The sequence below is a fragment of the Scyliorhinus canicula genome, chromosome 11 (genome assembly GCF_902713615.1).
Source record: "Scyliorhinus canicula chromosome 11, sScyCan1.1, whole genome shotgun sequence".
Taxonomy (NCBI): Eukaryota; Metazoa; Chordata; class Chondrichthyes; order Carcharhiniformes; family Scyliorhinidae; genus Scyliorhinus; species Scyliorhinus canicula.
In genome coordinates this window covers 116,545,769-116,566,638 of record NC_052156.1, presented here as the reverse complement: position 1 = coordinate 116,566,638, position 20,870 = coordinate 116,545,769, and the positions used below count along the sequence as shown (strand labels likewise).

At 43.0% G+C, this 20,870-nt stretch overlaps 1 protein-coding gene across 2 annotated transcripts in view; it reads left to right on the top strand.

The window, feature by feature from the left end:
- Nucleotides 1-20,870, top strand: part of LOC119973311 (troponin T, fast skeletal muscle-like) — a 60,719-nt gene that overhangs the window by 24,978 nt on the left and 14,871 nt on the right. For both annotated transcript variants that reach the window (XM_038811165.1, XM_038811164.1), the window contains exons 9-15: nt 3,163-3,220; nt 7,514-7,630; nt 10,429-10,506; nt 13,219-13,332; nt 15,539-15,651; nt 16,066-16,156; nt 20,241-20,284. In XM_038811165.1, coding sequence (XP_038667093.1) covers nt 3,163-3,220; nt 7,514-7,630; nt 10,429-10,506; nt 13,219-13,332; nt 15,539-15,651; nt 16,066-16,156; nt 20,241-20,284 — 615 coding nt within the window. The remainder of the gene's footprint in view (nt 1-3,162; nt 3,221-7,513; nt 7,631-10,428; nt 10,507-13,218; nt 13,333-15,538; nt 15,652-16,065; nt 16,157-20,240; nt 20,285-20,870) is intronic.

The window sequence follows — 20,870 nt, the reverse complement described above, 5'->3', positions numbered from 1 at the left end:
CTGGAAGAAGCGGTGTGCTAATGGTTTTGCACATTTCGCTATCTGTCAATGACATGCCAGGCAGTTGATGCTGAAGATAAAGTGAGATCTTCAAACCTCCTGGGAGAACCATTTTGGAAGGAAGTGGTCCATGGGGACAATGGCGTCCTGTATGGATCTTATCATGAGTACCCGAGTCTGCTCCTTGGAATGTCTTCCTTTGTCACCCTCCTCAGTGGTCTCTATCTGAGGGGAGAGGGTCCTCCTCCTCTTCCCCCACATAATTCTCTGATAAGTAGCGTACGTTGCTGCCTCTGGTCCTTGGATATGAATGCCCCTTCACTGTGTCATTTAATGCAGCAGGGCAACATGATCCTCAACATCTTCATAAGCGGGCTTTTAAAAATGTATTCTTTAATGGGATTTGGGTGTCGCCAGCAGGGACAGCAGATGTGGCCCATCCTTTACTGCCCTCTGTAAGAATTGCCAGACGATTTCATAAGGCAGTTAGAGTCAAACACATTGGATCTGCACATGACTGTGATAATGATCAACAATCCCTTCTAGACTTTTCTGCAACCCATTGGCACAGTTGACAACAGCATCCTCCTCCAATGCCTCTCCTCCATTGTCCAGCTGAGTGTTCTCACCTGGTTCCACTGTTATCCATTCAGTAGTGGCCAGAGAATCATGTGCAATGCCTTCTCCTCCTAAACGCATATGGTTATTGCTGAAGTCCTCCAAGGATCTGTTCTTGATCCCCTCCTATTTCCCATCAATGTGTTGACACTCAATTAAGTCTTTCAAAAACTCCTCCATGTATCCTGATAACATTCATTTTAATCTCATGATTGAATCCTGCACTACTTCTGTGTTTTCAGACTACTTATCCAACATCCAATACCCTTTAGTCAAAAATTCCTCCAGTCAAACTTTGAGAAGTTCAAACACATTGGACGTGATTCTCCCAAAAGAGAACAATGTCCCCTAGCAAGCACGTTTAGCCACCTGTTTCCTGATGCTTGAAACCTAGAAACACATGGCTATCAATGAGATTCACGTTGTATAAAAGGCCTGAACGGGGAATGCGCGGTGACGCCGCACACAGCCCCATTTTGTACAGAAGCTCCCTCGACGGAACTCCCCAGTGTAACGAGAGATTGGGACGCCATTTGAGGCCTCAAAATGATCCCCAACACTCCCCTACAGGTCTCGAGGCGAAGGGGATGAATCAAGTCTTGGGTGCCTCCGGAAGCTACAAATTAGAGTGAGGATTACTGCCTTGCTCTAATATGCATATTTGCCAAAAAGTAATCCAGCCCGCAATTGGCAGCATTTACATCGCAACGCCTCACAAGATCACCTTTGATCTCGCGAGGTGTGGTGAGCCATATAGATCCCTGGAGTGAGGTCATCTGGCTTTCATTGGCCGCGCTGCGCTGCAGCAAGCTGCTTTTCTGTAGCAGCATGGCCATTGGATTGCACCCATTATCTTTAGTCCCAGTCTCAAGGTACATTCCCTCATAGCTAATTCTATCCCTCTGCCTGACCACTGTTTCAGGCTGATCCAGACTGTTCACAGCTCAGCATCCTGTTTGACCCTGAGTTGAGATTCTGAACTCCTATCCTCTCCATCACCAAGATATGACATTCAGTGGCATTACCATCCCTGAATGCCCCACTATCAACATCCTGGGGATTTTAATTGACCATAAACTGAACTGGACTAGCCTTATAAATACTGTGGCAAGGAGGACAGAGGCTGGTAATTCTGAGATGGCTAACTCTCCTCCTGAGTCATTAAAGCCTGACCACCATCAACAAGGCACAAGTCCAGAGTGGTCTGGAATGCTCTTCACTTGCTTGGATGAGTGCAGTTCCAAAAACACTCAAGAAGCTCAACACGATCCAAGACAAAACAACCCACTTGATTGCCAGTCCATCCACAACCTTAAACGTTCACTCGCTCCACCACAGACCTGCAGTGTATACCATTTACAAGATGCATTGTAGCAACTCGCCAAGGTTCCTAGAAGGACAAGTGCAGCAGATAAATGGTTACACCACAACCTGAAAGCTCCCCGCCAACACTCAACCATCCTGACTTGGAAATGTATTGTTGCACTTTCACTGTTGGTGCCAAAATCCTGGCGGTCCCTCGAGTGTCCTTGCACCACATGGGTTGTAGCATTTCAAGAAGTTGGCTGACCACCACTTTCTCGAGGGTAATTAGGGCTGGACAATAAATGCTGGCCTCGCCAGCGACTGCCAGATCCCATTAAAGAATAGAGAGTGCCTACTCCCCCATCCATCTTCACCTTTTGCCTCAGTCCATCTTTTGTTGAAACTCCACCAAGTCCCACCCCGATCTCATTGGTTGACATTGGTTTCCAATTCTCAAAGGCTGTAATTTTAAAATTCTTATCCCCACATCCAAATCTTCCATGACTTCACCCCTTCGTATCTTTAATGTTCAACTTTCCAAGAAGTCTTAAATACTCCGGGTGCGATCTAGTCCGTCCTGGGCGTGATTAGCGAGATTGTTTGTTCTTTGCACAGATAGTGGCGGTGATGACCCTGTTATCTAATGGCACCCTGTTGCTATTAAAGAGCCCGGTGTGGAAACCCCCCCCCCCCCCCCCAGGCCGCACTTTGCATCATTACCTGCATTCCAACAAGCATCCAAGGCTGAATGGCACCAGGTTGGGGTCTCCTCGGGGATGCCGGGTGGCCGTTCAATCCAGCATCAGCAGAGTTAAGTGGGTTTCTAAACTAATGTAACTCTGCGAGACTGGGTCCCACTCATTATTGCTGGGATCCAGATCGCGAGATCTCGTAGGCGTAAGCATCGTTGGGAATCCAGGGAGAGGCCTCTCCTGGGATCTACCGGCTGCGTCCTGCCCCATTCTGACAGTATGTGGCTGGTAAATTGTGCACTCCATCTCTTTTTTTTTTTAAATTTTGTTTTCCATTTGTCTTTATTTGGTTCAATGTCCATTTTTGTTATGACACTAATAGTTTTGCAATGTTAAAAATGCTATAGAAGTGCCTGTTGCAGTGATTGTGCATTGCAGTATTAGTGACGGACTCGCCTTCATATTACATCTTTTATGGCGCCCTACATATTATCAGTGCAGAAATTCAGAATCAATATTTAATTCTGTGCCTCTCTCTCTCTCTCAGGCTATTTATACCCAGTCTTGCTCCCAAAATTCCTGATGGTGAAAAAGTTGACTTTGATGCAAGTATATTTCCTCCTTGATTCATGTGGGTACATATTCAGATTGATGTTGCCTGTGTGGTTCTTCCTCTTACAAGAGCATAAATCAGAAAACTTTGGCATTGATGTCTGTCTGGATGAATTCCAGTGCTCCCAATTTTCCAGTGATTAGTCTGGGTGAGAATTAGGTGTGCTAACCTCTGCGCTCAATTCCTCAGTTTGTAATCCGGTCAAGTGAGACTCCGATTTAGCCGGAAGAACTTCAAGATAATTTACTCTAACAATGTCGTATTATGCTTTAATCTTCAAATCTGATATCACTAAGATTTTTGAATACAGTTGGTGGGATTTACCAACCATTCCGCCGCGTGTTTTTTGGCAGGAGTACGGGCTGCCAGTGGGATCTAGCAGTCCCGGCGATGTCGACGTGATTTCACATTGAAAGCACCCTTGCCGCCGGGAAACACGTGCACTAGTGTGGGACCGGAATTTACCGCCGGTGTGAAAAACCGGTGAATCCCGCCCTATAACTGGACATTCAAAGATACTTTTTAAAAATAGTATAATTAAACATTTACAAATAACTTGGTAGATCGCTGGCTTTCTTTTTGAGTGTCTAAATATTATTATTTTTTAAAATAGTATAATTAAACATTTACAAATAACTTGGTAGATTACTGGCTTTCTTTTTGAGTGTCTAAATATTATTATTTTAAAAACCCACATTAATGACTTTTCAAATGCAATCTTGCCATTATGTCTGCAGCTATGGCAACTAATTGTATCTGGCAAAGTCTCTTAAACACCAGAATGGATAAATTAACAACTGGCCACTTTTTTGGTGTTTTGTTTGAGTGGAAGAAATGCTGAACACTTGAATTTGTGAGCTATCTAAAAATCTCTTATCCAGCAATCTTGCGCTGGTATGTTTCTTCTAGGACTGGGGCTCAAACTGTTGACGACTAACTCCATAAGCATGAGTGCTACCAACAGAACCAAATTGCCAGCACAAATAAAGTTCTGTAGGTGCTGTTACACCTGCTCTTGAACCATTATTCTTCACTTCCTTGTTCCATCTCAATCTCCTTTAGCCTTGCCTTCATCCCTTTTGTCATTAATGTCCCCTGTCTTGCATCCTATCACAGAGCGTGCCTTTTGCTCTTTTCCCACTCCCCCATTATCCCTACCTCTGTCTTTATTTAAAACCGGGGCATACCTAACAATTTGAAGTTCTGACAAGTGATCATCAACCTGAATCATTGGACAGAATCTTATCAGCTGCATGGAAGCGGCTTTGAAGATCAAGGAATTTATTGAAGTAACGCATCAGGTCGGCTACCCAACAAGATTCACACTCGCACTCTCTCTCCTCCAAGCAATCTCGCCAGAGGCAGGGTCAGACATTTACCATCCAGCTGATGACTACCTGCTGCTGCCAATTGGTGGTATTGAAGCGGCATCTTGTGGGCATATAGGCAATGCTGCAAATATCCTCCTATCTGTGGCTGAGGCCTGGCAGGTAGCTGGAGATGGCCCTTGGATGAGAAAGAGAGAGGGATCTTGTTATGTGTCTCTTCCCCATCTGTGTGCAGATGTAGCCACATTTATTTTTATACATTTTGTTGTGTTCAGAGGGCATCTCCAATTTGATGTGCCCGCACTGTCTCCCTCCTACAGCAGCAGTGCCTTTCCTGGTGGGTATGTTGAGCACTCTCAACCTTAGGTTCTACCATTGGTCCTCTTTGCTGTTGAACCTACCCTCTGTCCTTTTAATTGGACAGGGCCCCTGGCAATGGCCTGTTAAGTGGCCACCTCCAGTATGATCATAGATACAAGTGGCAGTCCTTAAATACCATCTGGAAATGGACTCAACTGCTGATGGGAAAACTAAGATGGTAAGATTTGACCCACGAACTCTGTTTCTCTCCACTGTTCCCACTAGATCAGCTAAATGTTTCCCGCATTTTCATTTTCTGTTTCAGATTTCTAGCATCTGTAGTATTTTCTTTCTGTAGTAACATTATTCTTCTCTTCCAGAGGCATAAAAGAAACCAAATTAAATTAGCACCCCATTTTTGCATCAAATTTGACCAAACCTATAATTAAATCTCATTAATTTCAAAGCAGAACCTATTTTGTACCTTGATTCGCGACACGGTAATGCAATTTAAAGATAGCCTAAAATACCAAGTTTCCTTGGAACAAAAGAACTATCGCCAGCAACAAGGCATCATATTAATTGATTTCACATTTTCCCTTCTATCCAAATAGTTGTACAAGAACAAATTCTAATGGCGACAGCTGCTTTAGGTAGAAAACCAGATTACGTCATGTTGTACCATATCTGTTCTTGCTGGAAAAGGAATCTGAAAGAGAATTTTACAAAATCATACTCTGGACTCATTAGGAACACATAGCAGGAGTTTTGGCCATAATTTTCCATCCATTGCGATTGTGCCTCAGTTACCAATAGGCCCTCTTGTTGGGCATGACTCCAGTACATCTTTTTGTGGAATTATCCCTATAATGCACAACCAAGACACCGGGTGTGATCCACCAGCCATATCCTGCCTGATCAGGGGCGCAGTGCAGCCGGGAGAGACCTCCCCCAGGCTTCCGGACGGCAATGCAGTTCGCGAGATGTACCCATAATTTGAGGCGTCGTGATGTGGGTGGAACCTAGGCTCGCTAAGTGGATTGGAGAACCCACTTAACCGTGCCGACACCAGACCAACCCCCTCCTTGTCTCCCCAGGTGGGCACTGATTTGTACTAGTCCGCGCAAATGTGGCACGGCACCTGGTGGGTCTCCCAGGCCATAGGTGATCAGGCACAAGGCAGAGTGGCTCCCTGGCTCTCCCAGGGCACCTTGGCAGTGCCTGGGTATCAGGATGGCACTGCCAAAAGTCAGGCCTGAGGGGTAGGGGCATGCCCATGAAAGGCCGGATGAGGGGGGGTATGATCTTTATTGTCACAAGTAGGTTTACATTAACACTGCAATGAAGTTACTGTGAGAAGCCCTTAGTCGCCACATTCTGGCACCTGTTCGGGTACACGGAGGGAAAATTCAGAAGGTCCAAATTACCTATCGGGTCGTCTTTCAAGACCTGTGAGAGGAAACTGGAGCACCCAGTGGAAACCCATGCAGATACTGGAAGAACGCACAGACAGTGACCCAAGCCGGGAATCGAACCTGGGAACCTGGTGCTGAGAAGCCACAGTTCTAACCACTGTGCTGCCCCTCTGAAGGGTGGGGGTGGTGAAGGGGTCTCCAGAGAATTTGGAGGGGGGCTTGTGGGGGACCCTCAAGCTCACTCTGAGGAGCCGGTCTGTCCGGTTATCTCAGCTCCCCAGTGATGAATAAAATTCCAAGAGTGCAATCTACCAGCCATGCTCTACTCAAAAAGCAGCACGCCATAGTGCAACGTGGCCAGTAACTGCTGGGAGACCCTGATCCCAGGGTCTACCTGGCTTTCCATGACTCGTGAGATCTAGCGTGATCCCGCTAGTTGTCACAACGTGAAGCCCACCTATTGTGGGCGGGATCACTTTTTAGCAAATCTGCATATTACAGTGAGATAGCTAGTCTCACTCAAAGATGCATTCCTGAGATCTATCCAAGGTGTTGGGATCTATCCACTTCGCCTTGAATACCTTGGGCGTGTTCTGTTCAATACTGGTCTCCACTAATGTGGACCAGATGGAATGGCACTCGTGTGGATCTTCCAGGGGATTGGAGGCCCCCAAGTGCATGCCCTTTGGACAGGCTGGTATCCTGGCACTGCTGATACCAGCTGGCCCCCTGGCAGTGCCACCTGTCAAGCTGCCATTTTTGATTGTGTGCCGGTGATCGGGACACCATTTTTAAACTCTGTCCTGATCTTTCCCTGCACTGATGGAGTTTTGCTGAGCAGAGACCCTCTGTGCGGGAAACTGGAATGCTGAGATCCCGCATCTAATCCGAGTCAAGTTAGATAGCGTTGTGTTTCTTGGTGCTGCAAGCACCAGGAAACACGCAGCTGAACATGCTTGCTAGAGGACAAAGTTCCCATTTGGTTAGTTTGTGCCCCAATTTTGGGCTAGCCCGGAGCGAAATTCACCAGTGCCAGCAACAGTGACTAAGTGAGGTTAGATAGCTGTGTCGAACTCTCCATTGAGTCAGGGAGCAACCTCCAGCCTGACCCACCTGAAATTACACCTTTCCGTTAGACCACGCCCAGAGTCTATAAAGGTACAAATGACTTGCACTGCTGATGTAATAAATCCATACTCTTCGCCATCAGTAGTGTTATGTCTCTTTTGGTTTTGCCTCTAGGACATTCAGAGAAAGCGTATGGAAAAGGATCTATTGGAATTGCAAACTCTCATTGAAGCTCATTTTGTGAGGAGAAAAAAGGAGGAAGAAGATCTCGTTGATTTAATAGCGAGAATTGTACGGTTTGTTTCAAGCGCTAGAACCTATAATAAAGCTAATGCTTAATAATGCTACTTTTTGAAATTATTGTTCAGTAGTGTATATAAATATTTAAGTGTTGAGCTTGCATGATATCTGTTTCCTAGAAATTTCAGAACAGCCATCTCATAAAATGATGTGCCTCGGTGTTTACAGATCTAAAACAGTGCTGCTATATAGTTTTTGTATATGTTTGCAAAGAACAACAGTCCTTGATGTGGTGTTCTTTGTGATTCTTGTATCAGGATGGATGTCATACAAAAGGATACATTAACCCTTTATATACTAGACATTTTACATAATGTCACACTCGAGCATGCTGAATTAGTCCGAGTGACATTTCAAGTTGTCATTTTAATGTGCACTGTTTTAAGCCCTGGTTTTGTCTAAAAGACCTGAAGCTTAATTTACAGAGTCTTCCAAGTGTCAGTGGAGATCAGAGAATTGAGTGTAAAGGGGCTACCGCCAGACCCTGGACACTCTGTCCAATTCTCTGACCGGTGCACCCATCAAGTAAGACTCTTTTTTTTTCTTGCAAGGTTTAAACAGTGTATTTTATATTCAACTTTTTAGGTTGTAAGAAAACCTACAGCATGCTAAGGCAGATGGCAGCAGCGTTTAGTTTTTGATCATTCTCACGAATGTCTTGGCAGCCTCAATACTAACAACATGAATCATTATCTGAAGATCCAAAACTACATCACAGTTTGGTGCTGTGGGCCCACTCCCATTAAAAGAGCTGGGTTGAAATGTCCTCTTTATTTCTTCTCTGCAAAAAAAGTGCCTGAAATAGAGTAAAACAGGAATGTTTTAGCAAGCAGTTTCAACTCTCCTATTGCAGGTGCCAGATGTGAAAAAAACAGCTTTACAAACTTTGTCAACCACCCTCACATAAATCAATTCTTGCCAAACAAACCTGACAGATGTGTTAAACATTCTGGTATATTTTATAAGCAGTAATTTAATCAATAACTAACTGTGTGCTTTGTTTCCGAAACATATGTTCGTTAGCTACTGTGCACAATGATGAGCACATGCAGGGTCTCTCAGAGTTAAAATAGCAACTATCACCAATGTTAAACATTACAACCAGTTTTAAAACAAAACAATTATCTACAACTGACTCTTGAAACTAGAAGGTTAGACGTGGAGACAGGGGATTCTTGTCTGCTGCCTGGAGAATGATATAAGCCCCTCGTTGCCTCTTTTTGGGAAGACCTGCTGGATCTTTCGTTTTTAGTTTTTCCAATTAAGGGACAATTTAGCGTGGCCAATCCACCTACCCTGCACATCATTTGGGTTGTGGGGCAGGGCTGAGATCCACTCAGACACGGAGAATGTGCAAACTCCACAGGGACGGTGACCTGGGGCCAGGTTCACACCCGGGTCCTCGGCACCATGAGGCAGCAATGCTAACCACTGTGCCACCTAACCTGCTGGACCTTGTTTCACTCAGGAACTTGACAGGGCAGCAACAGGATTTGTCTCATGTTCAGGGGCTGCTGGGGGAAGTCTTGCCTACAGAACTGCTGACCAGTCGGACCAAGGGCCTGAAAGCAGCCCCGCACGGGTTTGCTTGCCATTCTTCGCAGCCCGCCGCCAGGGATAGTGGGATGAAGCCCTTGAGTAAGCATACATTTTTCACTTGAGGGCCTCAGTTGGTGGTGGGGTGGAAAAGTCGCACACAGGCACTCCCTCCCTGGACTTAATCAGGATGGAGGTGGGAAGATGTGGAGTCCCTACACCCACCCTCCCAGCTGATGAAATACTCCCCATATGGTGTTCTTTGTGATGCTCTTTTCAGGATGGATGTCCTGGTGTTCACAAACACCACAGAAGCCAAGTTCGTTCATGAGGCTAACATTTATTTACACTACTTAAATTAAGCTCGGCCACTTGCTCCTATAGTAAACAATAATTATAGTAATCTACACTCTACGAACACTAGTCTTTAGACTCCTAACTCTAACTCTACACTATCCTCTCTAGCTCTCTCTTATGCACTCTACTCCAGCCTTCACACTCTCCCAGAAGTCTCTGTCAGTGCTTTATATAGTCCTGCATCTAGTGGTTAATTGTAACATGACATTTACTCTTTGTATACTGGGCAGCATGGTGGTGCAGTGAGTAGTACTGCTGCCTTACGGCGCCGGGGTCCCAGGTTTGATCCAGGCTCTGGGTCACTGTCTATGGAGTTTGCACATTCTCCCCGTGTTTGCGTGGGTTTCACCCCCACAACCTAAAAGAAAATGTGCATGGTAGGTGGATTGGCCACGCTATAATTGGGTATGCTAAATTTATATTTAAAAAAAACCTTTGTATACTGAACATTTCTATAATGTCGCACCCCATATCACCAAACTCTGCACAAGGGGATACATGCGATTCCACTGAGCATGTGGATTTTCAAAGATGGTGGCAATAAATTCCCAGGAATGACCAAATTTCGGGGCAGTCTGGGACCCTGTTGCAGAAGCTCATGAGTCGGACTACATTAGAAAGTCATGTGCCGATACCAATGTCAGCGGTGTGCTCTTAAAGCTACTTGACCGCTCCTGTGGAAATATTTTCCATATCTCATTGGCAGCCCTTCTATAGAAGGAAAGACGTGCATTCATGTAGCACCCAGTCACACCCTTTCAGAATCATCTCTGCTATTTCCAGTTAATTAAATCCGGTGACTGTTTTGATGACCAGTAAATACTTTTGCTATGTTACAACTTAGGAAGCATCCTTGTACCCAATCCTTTTTTTTATCATTGTTGCTATCTTCCCAGGAAAAGCGTAGGGCGGAGAGGTCTGAGCAACAGAGAATTCGAGCTGAAAAGGAGAAGGAACGACTGAATCGAGTGGCTGTAAGTACTTTTTATTTGTTCATGGAACTTGGGCGTCGCTGTTTGTGCCTGCAATTATTGCCCATCCCTAATTGCCCTTGAGGGACAGTTAAGAATCAACCATATTGCTGTGGGTCTGGGGTCACATGTAGGCCAGACCTGGTAAGGATGACAGATTTAAGGACATTAGTAGAAACAGATGGGGTTTTTACAACAATTGACAATGGTTTCATGGTCAACTTTAGATTTTTATTGAATTCGAATTTCACCATCTGCAGTGGCAGGATTTGAACTTGGGACCCGAGAGTACTCTGGATCACTAGTCCAGTGGCAATGCCACTACACCACCACCTCACCCTAACTATGTGGAAGTTACGTGGATCAGTGCACAGAGACCAGATGCCTTGGGTTCAATTATTGATGCGTTGTCTCACCTTAAAAACAGTCAGATTGTGAAAATTGGCATAGGCTCTTGATGTTCACTCATCACCATTTGGTGCAAGCTGTGAAAAAAGCCCCATTAGTCAATGTTTGGGAAGAGCAATATTATACTAATATGTTGGCTGCCTTACACACATGACTCCCTGATCGTCCTCTGGCATGGCCACTTGAGGGAGGTATCATAGAATCTACAGAAGGAGGCCTATATGGAAGAGCTATCAATTTGCTCCTACTCTTCCCTTGAGCCTTGCAATTTTTTGTCGCAAGGGTGGAGATGTACCCTAGGATAAACAGTGGCTTGGAGGGATAGGACTAGTGTGGGGGAGCCATACCAAGTTTGATAATGCAAACTATATACCTTGAAGTACCTATGATAATACAAATCAATTTAAATTGAAGGGATTGCTATGTTCTACAATTACATACATCACTAAATATTTGGAAATCACATATGAGTGGAGTGTACTCGGGGGTTTTGTTTACATTTTATATATAAGATTTACCTCCAAACAATGCAGTTTAAGTCCACATGTTTATTTACTTTGAAATATCTCAGCAATCACAGGATTTCTATACAAATATTCACAGCCCTGGCTTTTCTGGTTTTTCTGAGAGTTTCTGTTCACTTTTTTGCTCTCATAGGCTACCATCAATCAAGTACAGTGAATGGATCAGCCAACAGACTTAATATAATCAGAAAACAAACAGTTAAATAATTGAACACAACTTTTGAGCAAAAATTACTTTAACTTCTAGATGCCTGAAGCTAAGGGGCAATAGGTGGAAAGCTTTTTTTAAATTTATGCTCACAATGCAAATAAATTTGATTTGATTTCTGAACCTTGCTCTTCTACCCCCTGCCTGCATTCTTCAAGGTTTCAGGCTTTTGTCTAGCAGATCATAGCAGTTTAATATCTTTATGGCAACAATTATATTTTCATCATTTTAAAGCAAAAAATACATCACTGAAATTATTCTTAAAATCGAATTAATACTTTATATTTTTTAACTTTTCACAATAAATCTTCCCTTCTTTTCACCTTTATGTTGTGGGAATATTGTACTTGCACACACCTGGTGTGTACCAGGGCAAAATTTTCTCCCTGAAGTTTGGGCGGAATTGTGATACCAATAAGAAATCGCACTGGAAATGGATACAAATGAACTGCCTAATATTTAACCATTTAATGAAAATGGCAGGTGAACAAAATAAGCGAGAAAGTAGCACCTCGCCAAGATTGCAAGGAAGAATTTTCCAACCAATACATGAATGAGAAGCAAATTGCAGCCCAAATAATTATAACAAATAACGTAAAACATCCGAATTCCAATGACGCTAACCGTATTCTATCGCTTCCAAATTCATGCTGAAAAATCACTATTTTGCAAAAAGAAACCAGGAAGTGGCAAAATCGTGATTTAGTTCGGGCATTTATAAATGCTGTACAATTGATGATTTCGTGAGATATTGTAAATAGATAGGGACAGAAAATGTTTTAATTGTCAACAATACTTATCCAGAACCTGGTCTATTATGACCAAATCTTCCTTCTCTACCCTACAAATACGAACATTCTGAAAGATTTTTCATGCTTTCTGTACGTAAAGATGCTTCCTGACTTCTGTCTTAAACTTTCTTAAACTTTCACCAGTTGTAACACATATGGTCCTTATTGTCATGTCCTGGCTTACTATATGTACATACCAAGGTTTCTACATATTACAACATTTAAAACCACAATGTCCGATGTTACACTGTAAACGAACCCTGAATGGTTGGGTACTAATTAATTTATTGAGACTCTTGAGGCTGTACAATGTGTATTCAATGGATTCAGATTGTGAGCTCAATGTAAAAATTGGAAACCACATCAAAGGAACTCCCAAGGATGGGTTTGGTCCATGAAGAGCAGCTGAGGAGAACTGGTCATCTTGTGCAGTGCTAATTCTGATTTGAGAAAGGTGATAGGACGATGAATGAAATTGGAAGTACATTAACACTGAAAACCAACAAAGGAAGAGCATTGCAAAAGTTATTACTCAGTAAATTTTCATCTTTAATGTTTCCAGACAATAGAACCTATGGTAGCCTGGTGGTTATAGTATTCTATTGCTAAGCCAGATGTCATAAGTTCAAACAACACAATCAAACTATTTTCAGACTAAAACCTTATATGCTGGTAGCACAGATCAGGAATTGTCTGAATGCAGAGCTGTAGAAAGGTCTGCAATGAAACCACCAAATTCTAACCCCAAATTTTTTTTAACATTTTGAAATTGACTCTTCCATAGGAGGAAAAGATAAGAAAAGAAGAGGATGATCTTCGGAAAAAAGTAGAAGAGGATTTCAAGAAGAGAAAGGTTCTGTCTAACATGTCACAGCACTATGGAGGCTACCTACAGAAGGTACTTCAGTGTCTTAACACTCATCACAGAATTGTTATAGGGCAGAAGGAGGTCACCAGGTTTGTCTGGTACTCCAAACTAGCAACTCACTCAATGGTACACTCCTGCACTCTTCCCTATAACCCTGCACATCCCTCCTCTTTAGATATTTATCTGATTCCTTTTCAAATGCTTTGATTGAATCTGCCTCCACCACACTCGGGCAGTGGATTCCTGACCTTAACGACTCACTGCGTGTAAATGTTTTCCCTCTTGTTGCTTTTGCTTCTTTTACAAATTGCTTTAAGTCTGTGTTTCTTGTTCTTGATCCTTCCAGAGTGGGAACAGTTTCTCCCAATCTCTTCTCTCCAGACCCCTCATGATTTTGAATACTTCTTATCAAATCTCCCTTCAGCCTTCTTTTCTCCAAGGAAAACAGTCCGTTCCTTATCATGAGAACAATTCTTGTGCATGTTTTCTGCACTCCCTCCATGCCTTCAAAGGTGACCCTCAAGAACTGAATGCAATTCTCCCATTGAGGCCAAACTAGCATCCTACACCAGTTTAACACAACCTCCTTGATCTCGGCTGGAAATCTACAGTCATCGGGATTCTCTCTTCCCGTTGACAACGCACTCCCCTCCACAGGGTTCCCGCGGCAGGGGGTGGCTTCAATGGGAAAGTGCATTGACAAGCGGTGAGAAGAGAGAATCCCGCTGTCAGTGAACGGTGCGCCGATGAGAAACAAGTGGCTGGGGGATCAGGGAATCCAGCCCTTTGTATTTTAGGCCACTATTAGTAAAGCTTCTGCATTCTTTATTAACCGCTCTCTCAAACCTGTCCAGCCACTTTCAGTGATTTATGCACATGTACACCAAGGTCCCTCTGCTCCTGCACCCCCTTTAGAGCTGTTCCCTTTATATTACATTGTTTCTTCACATTCTTTCTGCCAAAATGAATCGTTTCCCATTTCTCCACATTGAGCTCCATCTGCCTCCCATCCAAGCATTCCACCAACTTGTTTCCTTTTTAAGTCCTACACTATCCTCCTCACAGTTCACAATACTTCCACGTTTTCTATCATCTAAAAATTTTGAAATTGTGCCTTATCTAGGTCTAGGAATTTGTATCTGGAAAAACAAAGGACTGACCCATGGGGTATTCCACTATAAAACCTTTCTCCAAGCCAAAAATACACCCATGACCCCATTTCTTGTCACTCAGCCAATTCCATATCCAAGCTGCTATAGTCCCTTCTGTGAACTACAGCTTTATCCACAGGTCTGTTGTGTGGCACAGATGCCTTTTGGAAGTCAATGTACACCACATCAACTGCATTGCCCTCATCGGCCCTCTCTGTTACCTATTCAAAAAGCTCCAAATTAGTTAAACACAGTTTTTTCCCTTTGGAAAGCAATGCTGGAATTCTTTTAATTGATTTGCATTTCTCAATGTGACTATAAATATTGTCCCAAATTATTGTTTTTGGAAATTTACCCACTACTGACTGACGTTAAATTGACTGGCCTGTGGTTTCTGGACTTGCCTATACCATTTTTGTTGTTGTTGCCATTCTTCACTCTGGCATCAACTCAAAGTCTAAGGAAGACTAAAAAGTAATGGCCAGTTCCTCCTCAATTTCCACCCTCTGTTCTCTCAGTTTCGTTGGATGCCTCTCATTCAGTCCTGGCTCCTTATCCAAGGAATTACAGCCTGTCCAACACCACCTCCTTACCAATTTCAAATACTTCCTAGTCTCTGAATTGCCTAATAATTTATGGTCTGGGTAGCATTGGCTTCCTTGGTACAAAATATTCATTTAACATCTTGAAGATGTCCTCTGCCTCCATGCATAAATGGCTTTCTTTTCCTTTCTATTCACCCCTACTCTTCTTACCAGCCTTTTACTATTTATATGCCTATAGCAGACTTTGAGATTGCATTTTATGTCAGCTGCCTGTCTCTTTTTCATGTTCTGTCTTTGCTTATTTGCCTTTTCACCTTCCCACTGAACCTTCTGTATTCAGCCTGGTTCTCAATTGTATTTTCTACCCAACATCTCATTGATTTACATATTCTAAGGATTCATATATGCTTGGATGTAGTTATGCTAAAGTGAATCATTGTTTTCTATAATTTGGTAGATAATTAAAGATTTTATTTATGCAGTCTGAAATGAGTATGATGTGATGGCAAAATACTTGCAGCTAAATTGTTGTTTTGATAGACTGAAAACCGTAGAGGTGGCAAGAAGCAAACTGAGAGAGAAAAGAAAAAGAAGATTCTTGCAGACAGACGCAAACCTCTTAATACAGAGCACCTTAGTGACGATAAACTCAAGTAAGAGCTTGCAAGTAAAATCTACAGTAGCTGCAAAAGTAGTTGCCATGGTGATAAATTGTACAAGTGCTGCCAGGACCCGCTAACCTTTTATCAGTTTGTTAACTGTGACAAATGTGGGTTGACCTTGTTAATGTGTTCCTCGCCCCTCTATGTTTAGACTGCCAGCTGTATACACATTATATACTTGGATCAGCTATCTAAAATCAAGGAACAAGAATAACCTGTTTATGGTCCCCCTTCCAAACTAAAAGCTATTGTAACACAACCTTTTTGAGGAATTGCGTTTCTTACAACAGTTCTGAGCAAAGATGAGGAGCAATTTGTTGAATTCGGGCATTGATACACGTACACTTGTATGTCTATGTGGGAATATATGACTAACGTGCCTATCCCATTATCTGTCACATTTAGGGAGAGGGCACAGGAACTAGCGGATTGGCTGTTGCAACTCGAGGGAGAGAAGTTTGATCTGTCTGATAAACTGAAGAGGCAGAAATATGAAGTATGTAGAGTTCTAACATGTTTTGTTCTGATATCTATTCACAGAATTTTACAGCACAGTCAGAGGCGATTCATCCCACTGTGTCAATGCTGTTTCTCAGAAAAAGCTATTATTATGCTCATTTAAAATATTCCACATGACACATCTCTTGCCCAATTATTTGAGTCATTGAAGGAACAAAGAGGCTCAATTTCTGGTTGTTGTGAAAATGCTGCTCTACTATACCTAGGTTTGAATCATTCAGCCCACCGATCTCCCTAATATCCCTACCACTATCCACAAATATAAATTGTCTTGTTGCCCATAAACAGTGCATACATTGACTAAAAATCAATGATTACAAGAGCAGTAATGTACTATCCTAGTAAGCTGTGAGGAAATAATTGCAGTTGTGGGTTTTTTAAGATGTAGGCCGCGATCGAATGGCCACCTTGCACCTGAAAAGGAGCACATCATTGGGCAACATGGCCGATAGAAGCCTGGAGACCCTGCTCCGGGATCTACCCGGCTCACAATGCCTCGCGCGATCTAACGCAAACTCGTGAGATGTGTGATGAGAATCCTGCCCATTGTGGGTGGGATCACCTTTTGGCAAATCTACGTATTAGTGCACGACAGGTAGTCTCACTCTAATATGTAGTTAGCCGAGGTGTTGGGATCTATCTCCTTCACCTCGGAGAACTTGGGTGAACGCCGTTCAGTACTGCAGCCACAAAATGGGACCAGGCGGAATGGAACCTGTGGGGGGGGGGGAATCTCCCAGGGGATTGGGCTGGTGCCACATGGGTGCCAGCCTAACACTGCCAGGTAAATGCTACCATTTTTGTTTTGGCAGGTCAGTGTACAGCTGGGGTGTTGCAGGGGGTGCAGAGGGGGGGCCGGGGATTACCTCGTCGTGGTTTGATTGGGACGCCATTTGTAAATGGCATCCCGATTTCTCTTTCTCTCGCTCTCGCCTTCTCCCTCGCTCTCGCCTTCTCCCTCGCCCTCTCTCTACACTGAGGAGTTCCGGCAAGCGGAGCTCCTCCGTGCAGAAAACGAGGCTACATGTTCCCCGCTGAGGCCCCTGATCCAACCGGGGGCATCTTAAATAGTAGGGTGTTTCTCGGTGTTGCGAGCGCCTGAAAACACGCAGCTAGACGTGCTCACTATGGGACGTTTTTCCCCATTTAGTGAAATTGTGCCCATAGTCCTCCAGAAATTCTGCAAGCAGTTTTCTGGTCAGTGGACTGGGTTTGTGTAGCTTGGCAGGAAATTCTGTTCACTCCATAGTTGTACCTTTGAACCCATTCAAATTCCAGGGTCAGGCATTTGTATTCTATTGTCAGGCACAACTGGGGACCGTATCTCATTTGATGGGACAAAAGGAAATTTGCTGCAGTCTTGTCAGTTGTGAAGTTTCCTCCTGGTGCTAATTAATTATTGGAAAAGTACAATCTCCCACACTCAGAATCCCATGGCAATGCTAGAGTCTAGTGGCACACTTGACCCATTATGGCAAAGGCAAAAATGGCTGCATTATGTACTTCCCTCATTGTGTGGCATCATAATATGTCTGCCAGGAAACCAAAGAAAACATTTTGGCAGTAAGAAAAAGAGTTGAAGTTAAATGCTTTTGGGTTCTAGCCAATCCAACCAGATTATGGAGTTTTTACACCGATTTGGAATTCAGCTTGATTGACTTTTAAAATATATCTATTCACAGCTTAGGTGGTATTGTGTTCACTTCACAGTTCCTTAGTCGCTGATTCAAGTCTAGTAGAGTAACTGAATGAAGCTTAAATTGTCCAACCACTCTCAAGATGATTCTATTGTATGAACATAACAGACAAGGAAATAAAAGCTGATCCATTTGAGCCTGTTTTACACTGGCATAGACCACCTTACATGCTCCATTAACCAACCAAACCAACCCCTGGTAATCGTACAGTCTCTCCACTTCTGCAACTGCTAAGTATGTAATGAGAATTATATTTTGGCGAAGGAAACCTTGACTATGTTGCTGTTAGCCCTCCAGTTGCTGTTAGCCCTCCAGTGGCAGATTTGCTATCGATTATGTTCTGTGTGATGCATTTCTTGTTTACTTGTTAGACAAATGTAAAATCTAGTTTTATTCAGTATTTAAGTCTGAGCATTATTGAAGCATTAGAATCATACAACACGGAAAGAGACCATTCAACCAATCATGTCTGTGCCAATCCTTTGAAAGAGTTATCCAATTAGTTCTAGTCCTTTGCTCTTATAGCCCTGCAAACTATTCTGTTTCAAGTAGATGTATCGCTGTGCTTGTGTATATAATTCCCTTTTGTAAGCTACTACAGAATTAATCTGCTTCATCTACCCTTTCTGGCAGTGCATTTCAATTCGTAACGACCTGCTGTGTAGATGCGATTCCTCTGGTCTCCCCTCTTGTTTTTCTTGCCAGTTACCTTGAATCCAATTCCTCTGCCACGGAAACATTAAAAAAGAAAAAAAAAATCATCACCAAGACCCAGCATATTTTGAACACCTTGATTAAATCTCCCCTTGATTTTCTCTGCCTGAAGAAAAGTTCCAGCTTTTCTAATTTCTCTCCACCGAACTGGAATCCTTCATATTCCTGATGTGATTGTTATAATTCGAGGGCAGTTGGATAGCCTCATCAGCAATGCTCCATTCCAATAAAAGGAATACTCATTGGTAAATCACCTCTGCACCCTTGTCCTGGACTTGGCATCCTTCCTGATGCCCAGGGTCCCGTACAGAATTCTAGCTGAGGTGATTTTATAAAGGTTCAGCAGGAAGTCTTTGCTTTTGCATTCTTGTGCCTCTATTCTAAGCCCAGGTTGCTGGAACAACCTCCTTTCCCCCCCCCCCCCCCCCCCCCCTGCCACCATCAACGATTTGTGTACACACTAGGAATTTTCCAGCCAAAAGAGCTACTTTGAATAAGAGCTGTGGTGGAAATTATAGATTCCAAAATGAATAAACCCTGGGTGAGAAATTCTGGGGCAGATGTTTATTTTATATATTTACTAAACATCTGGTCACAGTCTCAAGCTATTATCAACTCCAAGCTAATCATTACAGCATCAGCTGAATAGAACTGAGCAAGAGTAATTTTTTTTCCCCCATTCTTGTCAACTGGATTGAAAAAAAATTATAGTTTGTGCGTCTTTCCCCATAATCAGTGTGTTTTGTCACGGCATAGGCAGAGCAGCAGTGTGAACATGGATAATGTGGAGAGACCATGGCTGGCTCGTATGGGCATATGAATTAGGAGGAAGAGTAGGCCATTTGGTCCCTTGGCTCATTTGATTGTGGCCTCAACTCGACTTTCCTAACTACCCCTTAGGTCCGGTCTATCCACCTCGACCTGAAAAATATTCGGCAACCCAGTCTCCACTGTTCACTGGGGAAGAGAATTCCACAGGCTGACGATCCTCTGAGAGGAAAATATACTCCTCATCTGTGTCTTAAATGGGAGACCACTTATTTTTAAACCGCGCCCCTTCAAACTCAATTCGCATAAGAAAACTGGAAGAAATAAACAAAGATAGTTGACTATATTTATGGATCATGTTCTGAGAATAGCATAAATGGCTGCCGGTTATAGTAATGATCTGACCAACATTTATTCCTCAATTCGTGAGGTCTTTACGGGTTGACCACATTTCCTTCCTCTGGGGCACTTCAAAAAGTATTCATTGGTTGTGAAGCACTTTGGGATATCCTGAGGCTAGGAAAGGTGTTACATAAATGCAAGCTTTTCAAATATTGATTAGGATGCTGATGAGTTCATTTGGGCATATTAGTTTTTTTCTCTCTTCCATTCTGGTAATGATCTGTGCATGTTAATCTCGAGGATTAACAATTGGGGAGAAAAAAAATAACCAGAAGAGAAAGCCCTGCGCGGCGTTCATCTTGGGAGTGTATCAGGCTTTAAAGAAGATTCTGTCGTTAAGTTAGAAGCGGACACTGCTACACTAAGGCATACAGATTGTTGTTTTTTGATGCAGTTTAGCTGTTCACTTTAATAGGTCTCAAACTCACTAGTTCTTTACAGACAGGACAATAATCTTGCTACAAATATTATTGTTTCCAGATCAGCCTGCTGCAGATTAGAGTCCACGAGCAGATGGGAAAATTGTAAGTAAAAAAAACGTTAACAAGACATTTTCTTCTGTCATAGGTACCACAGTCCAGTACCTTTCTGTTTTGTATACAGGGAATTAATACGAGTCATTCCTATTAATAAAAAGACCCAATAAACAGCAACAAATTGAAAATTTTAGAAATCCTGCCAAGGACATAAAAGTCAGGACATAGTCTTATTTTATTCATCAACTGGAGGTGCTTATTTGTACATAAATTTGCTAAATCTGACTTCCGTATGTGTTGTTTGCAGACAGCACAGTGGCAGAGATCTGCCCCGTTTTGGTAGAGATCTGCCCCTTTTGTCTTATGCTCTTGGCGTAGCATAAGCTGTTTGCTTGATGTTCACTCTGACAAAGGAAGGTTCAGACGTGGAGATAACTTCAACACGTTGATTAAACTATTTACAATTCTCCTACTCTGATTTGTCACTACTGTTAATCCTTTTATAGCTACTCAGACTGACAAACCAGTCTGCTACAATCCACGTGGTAGGTGTGATGTTGAATCAACCCTGTGTCTGTACTCAGAGTGTCTCCACTGGGAAGAGAAAGATCATGTGTATTGTGTCCTTTTATAT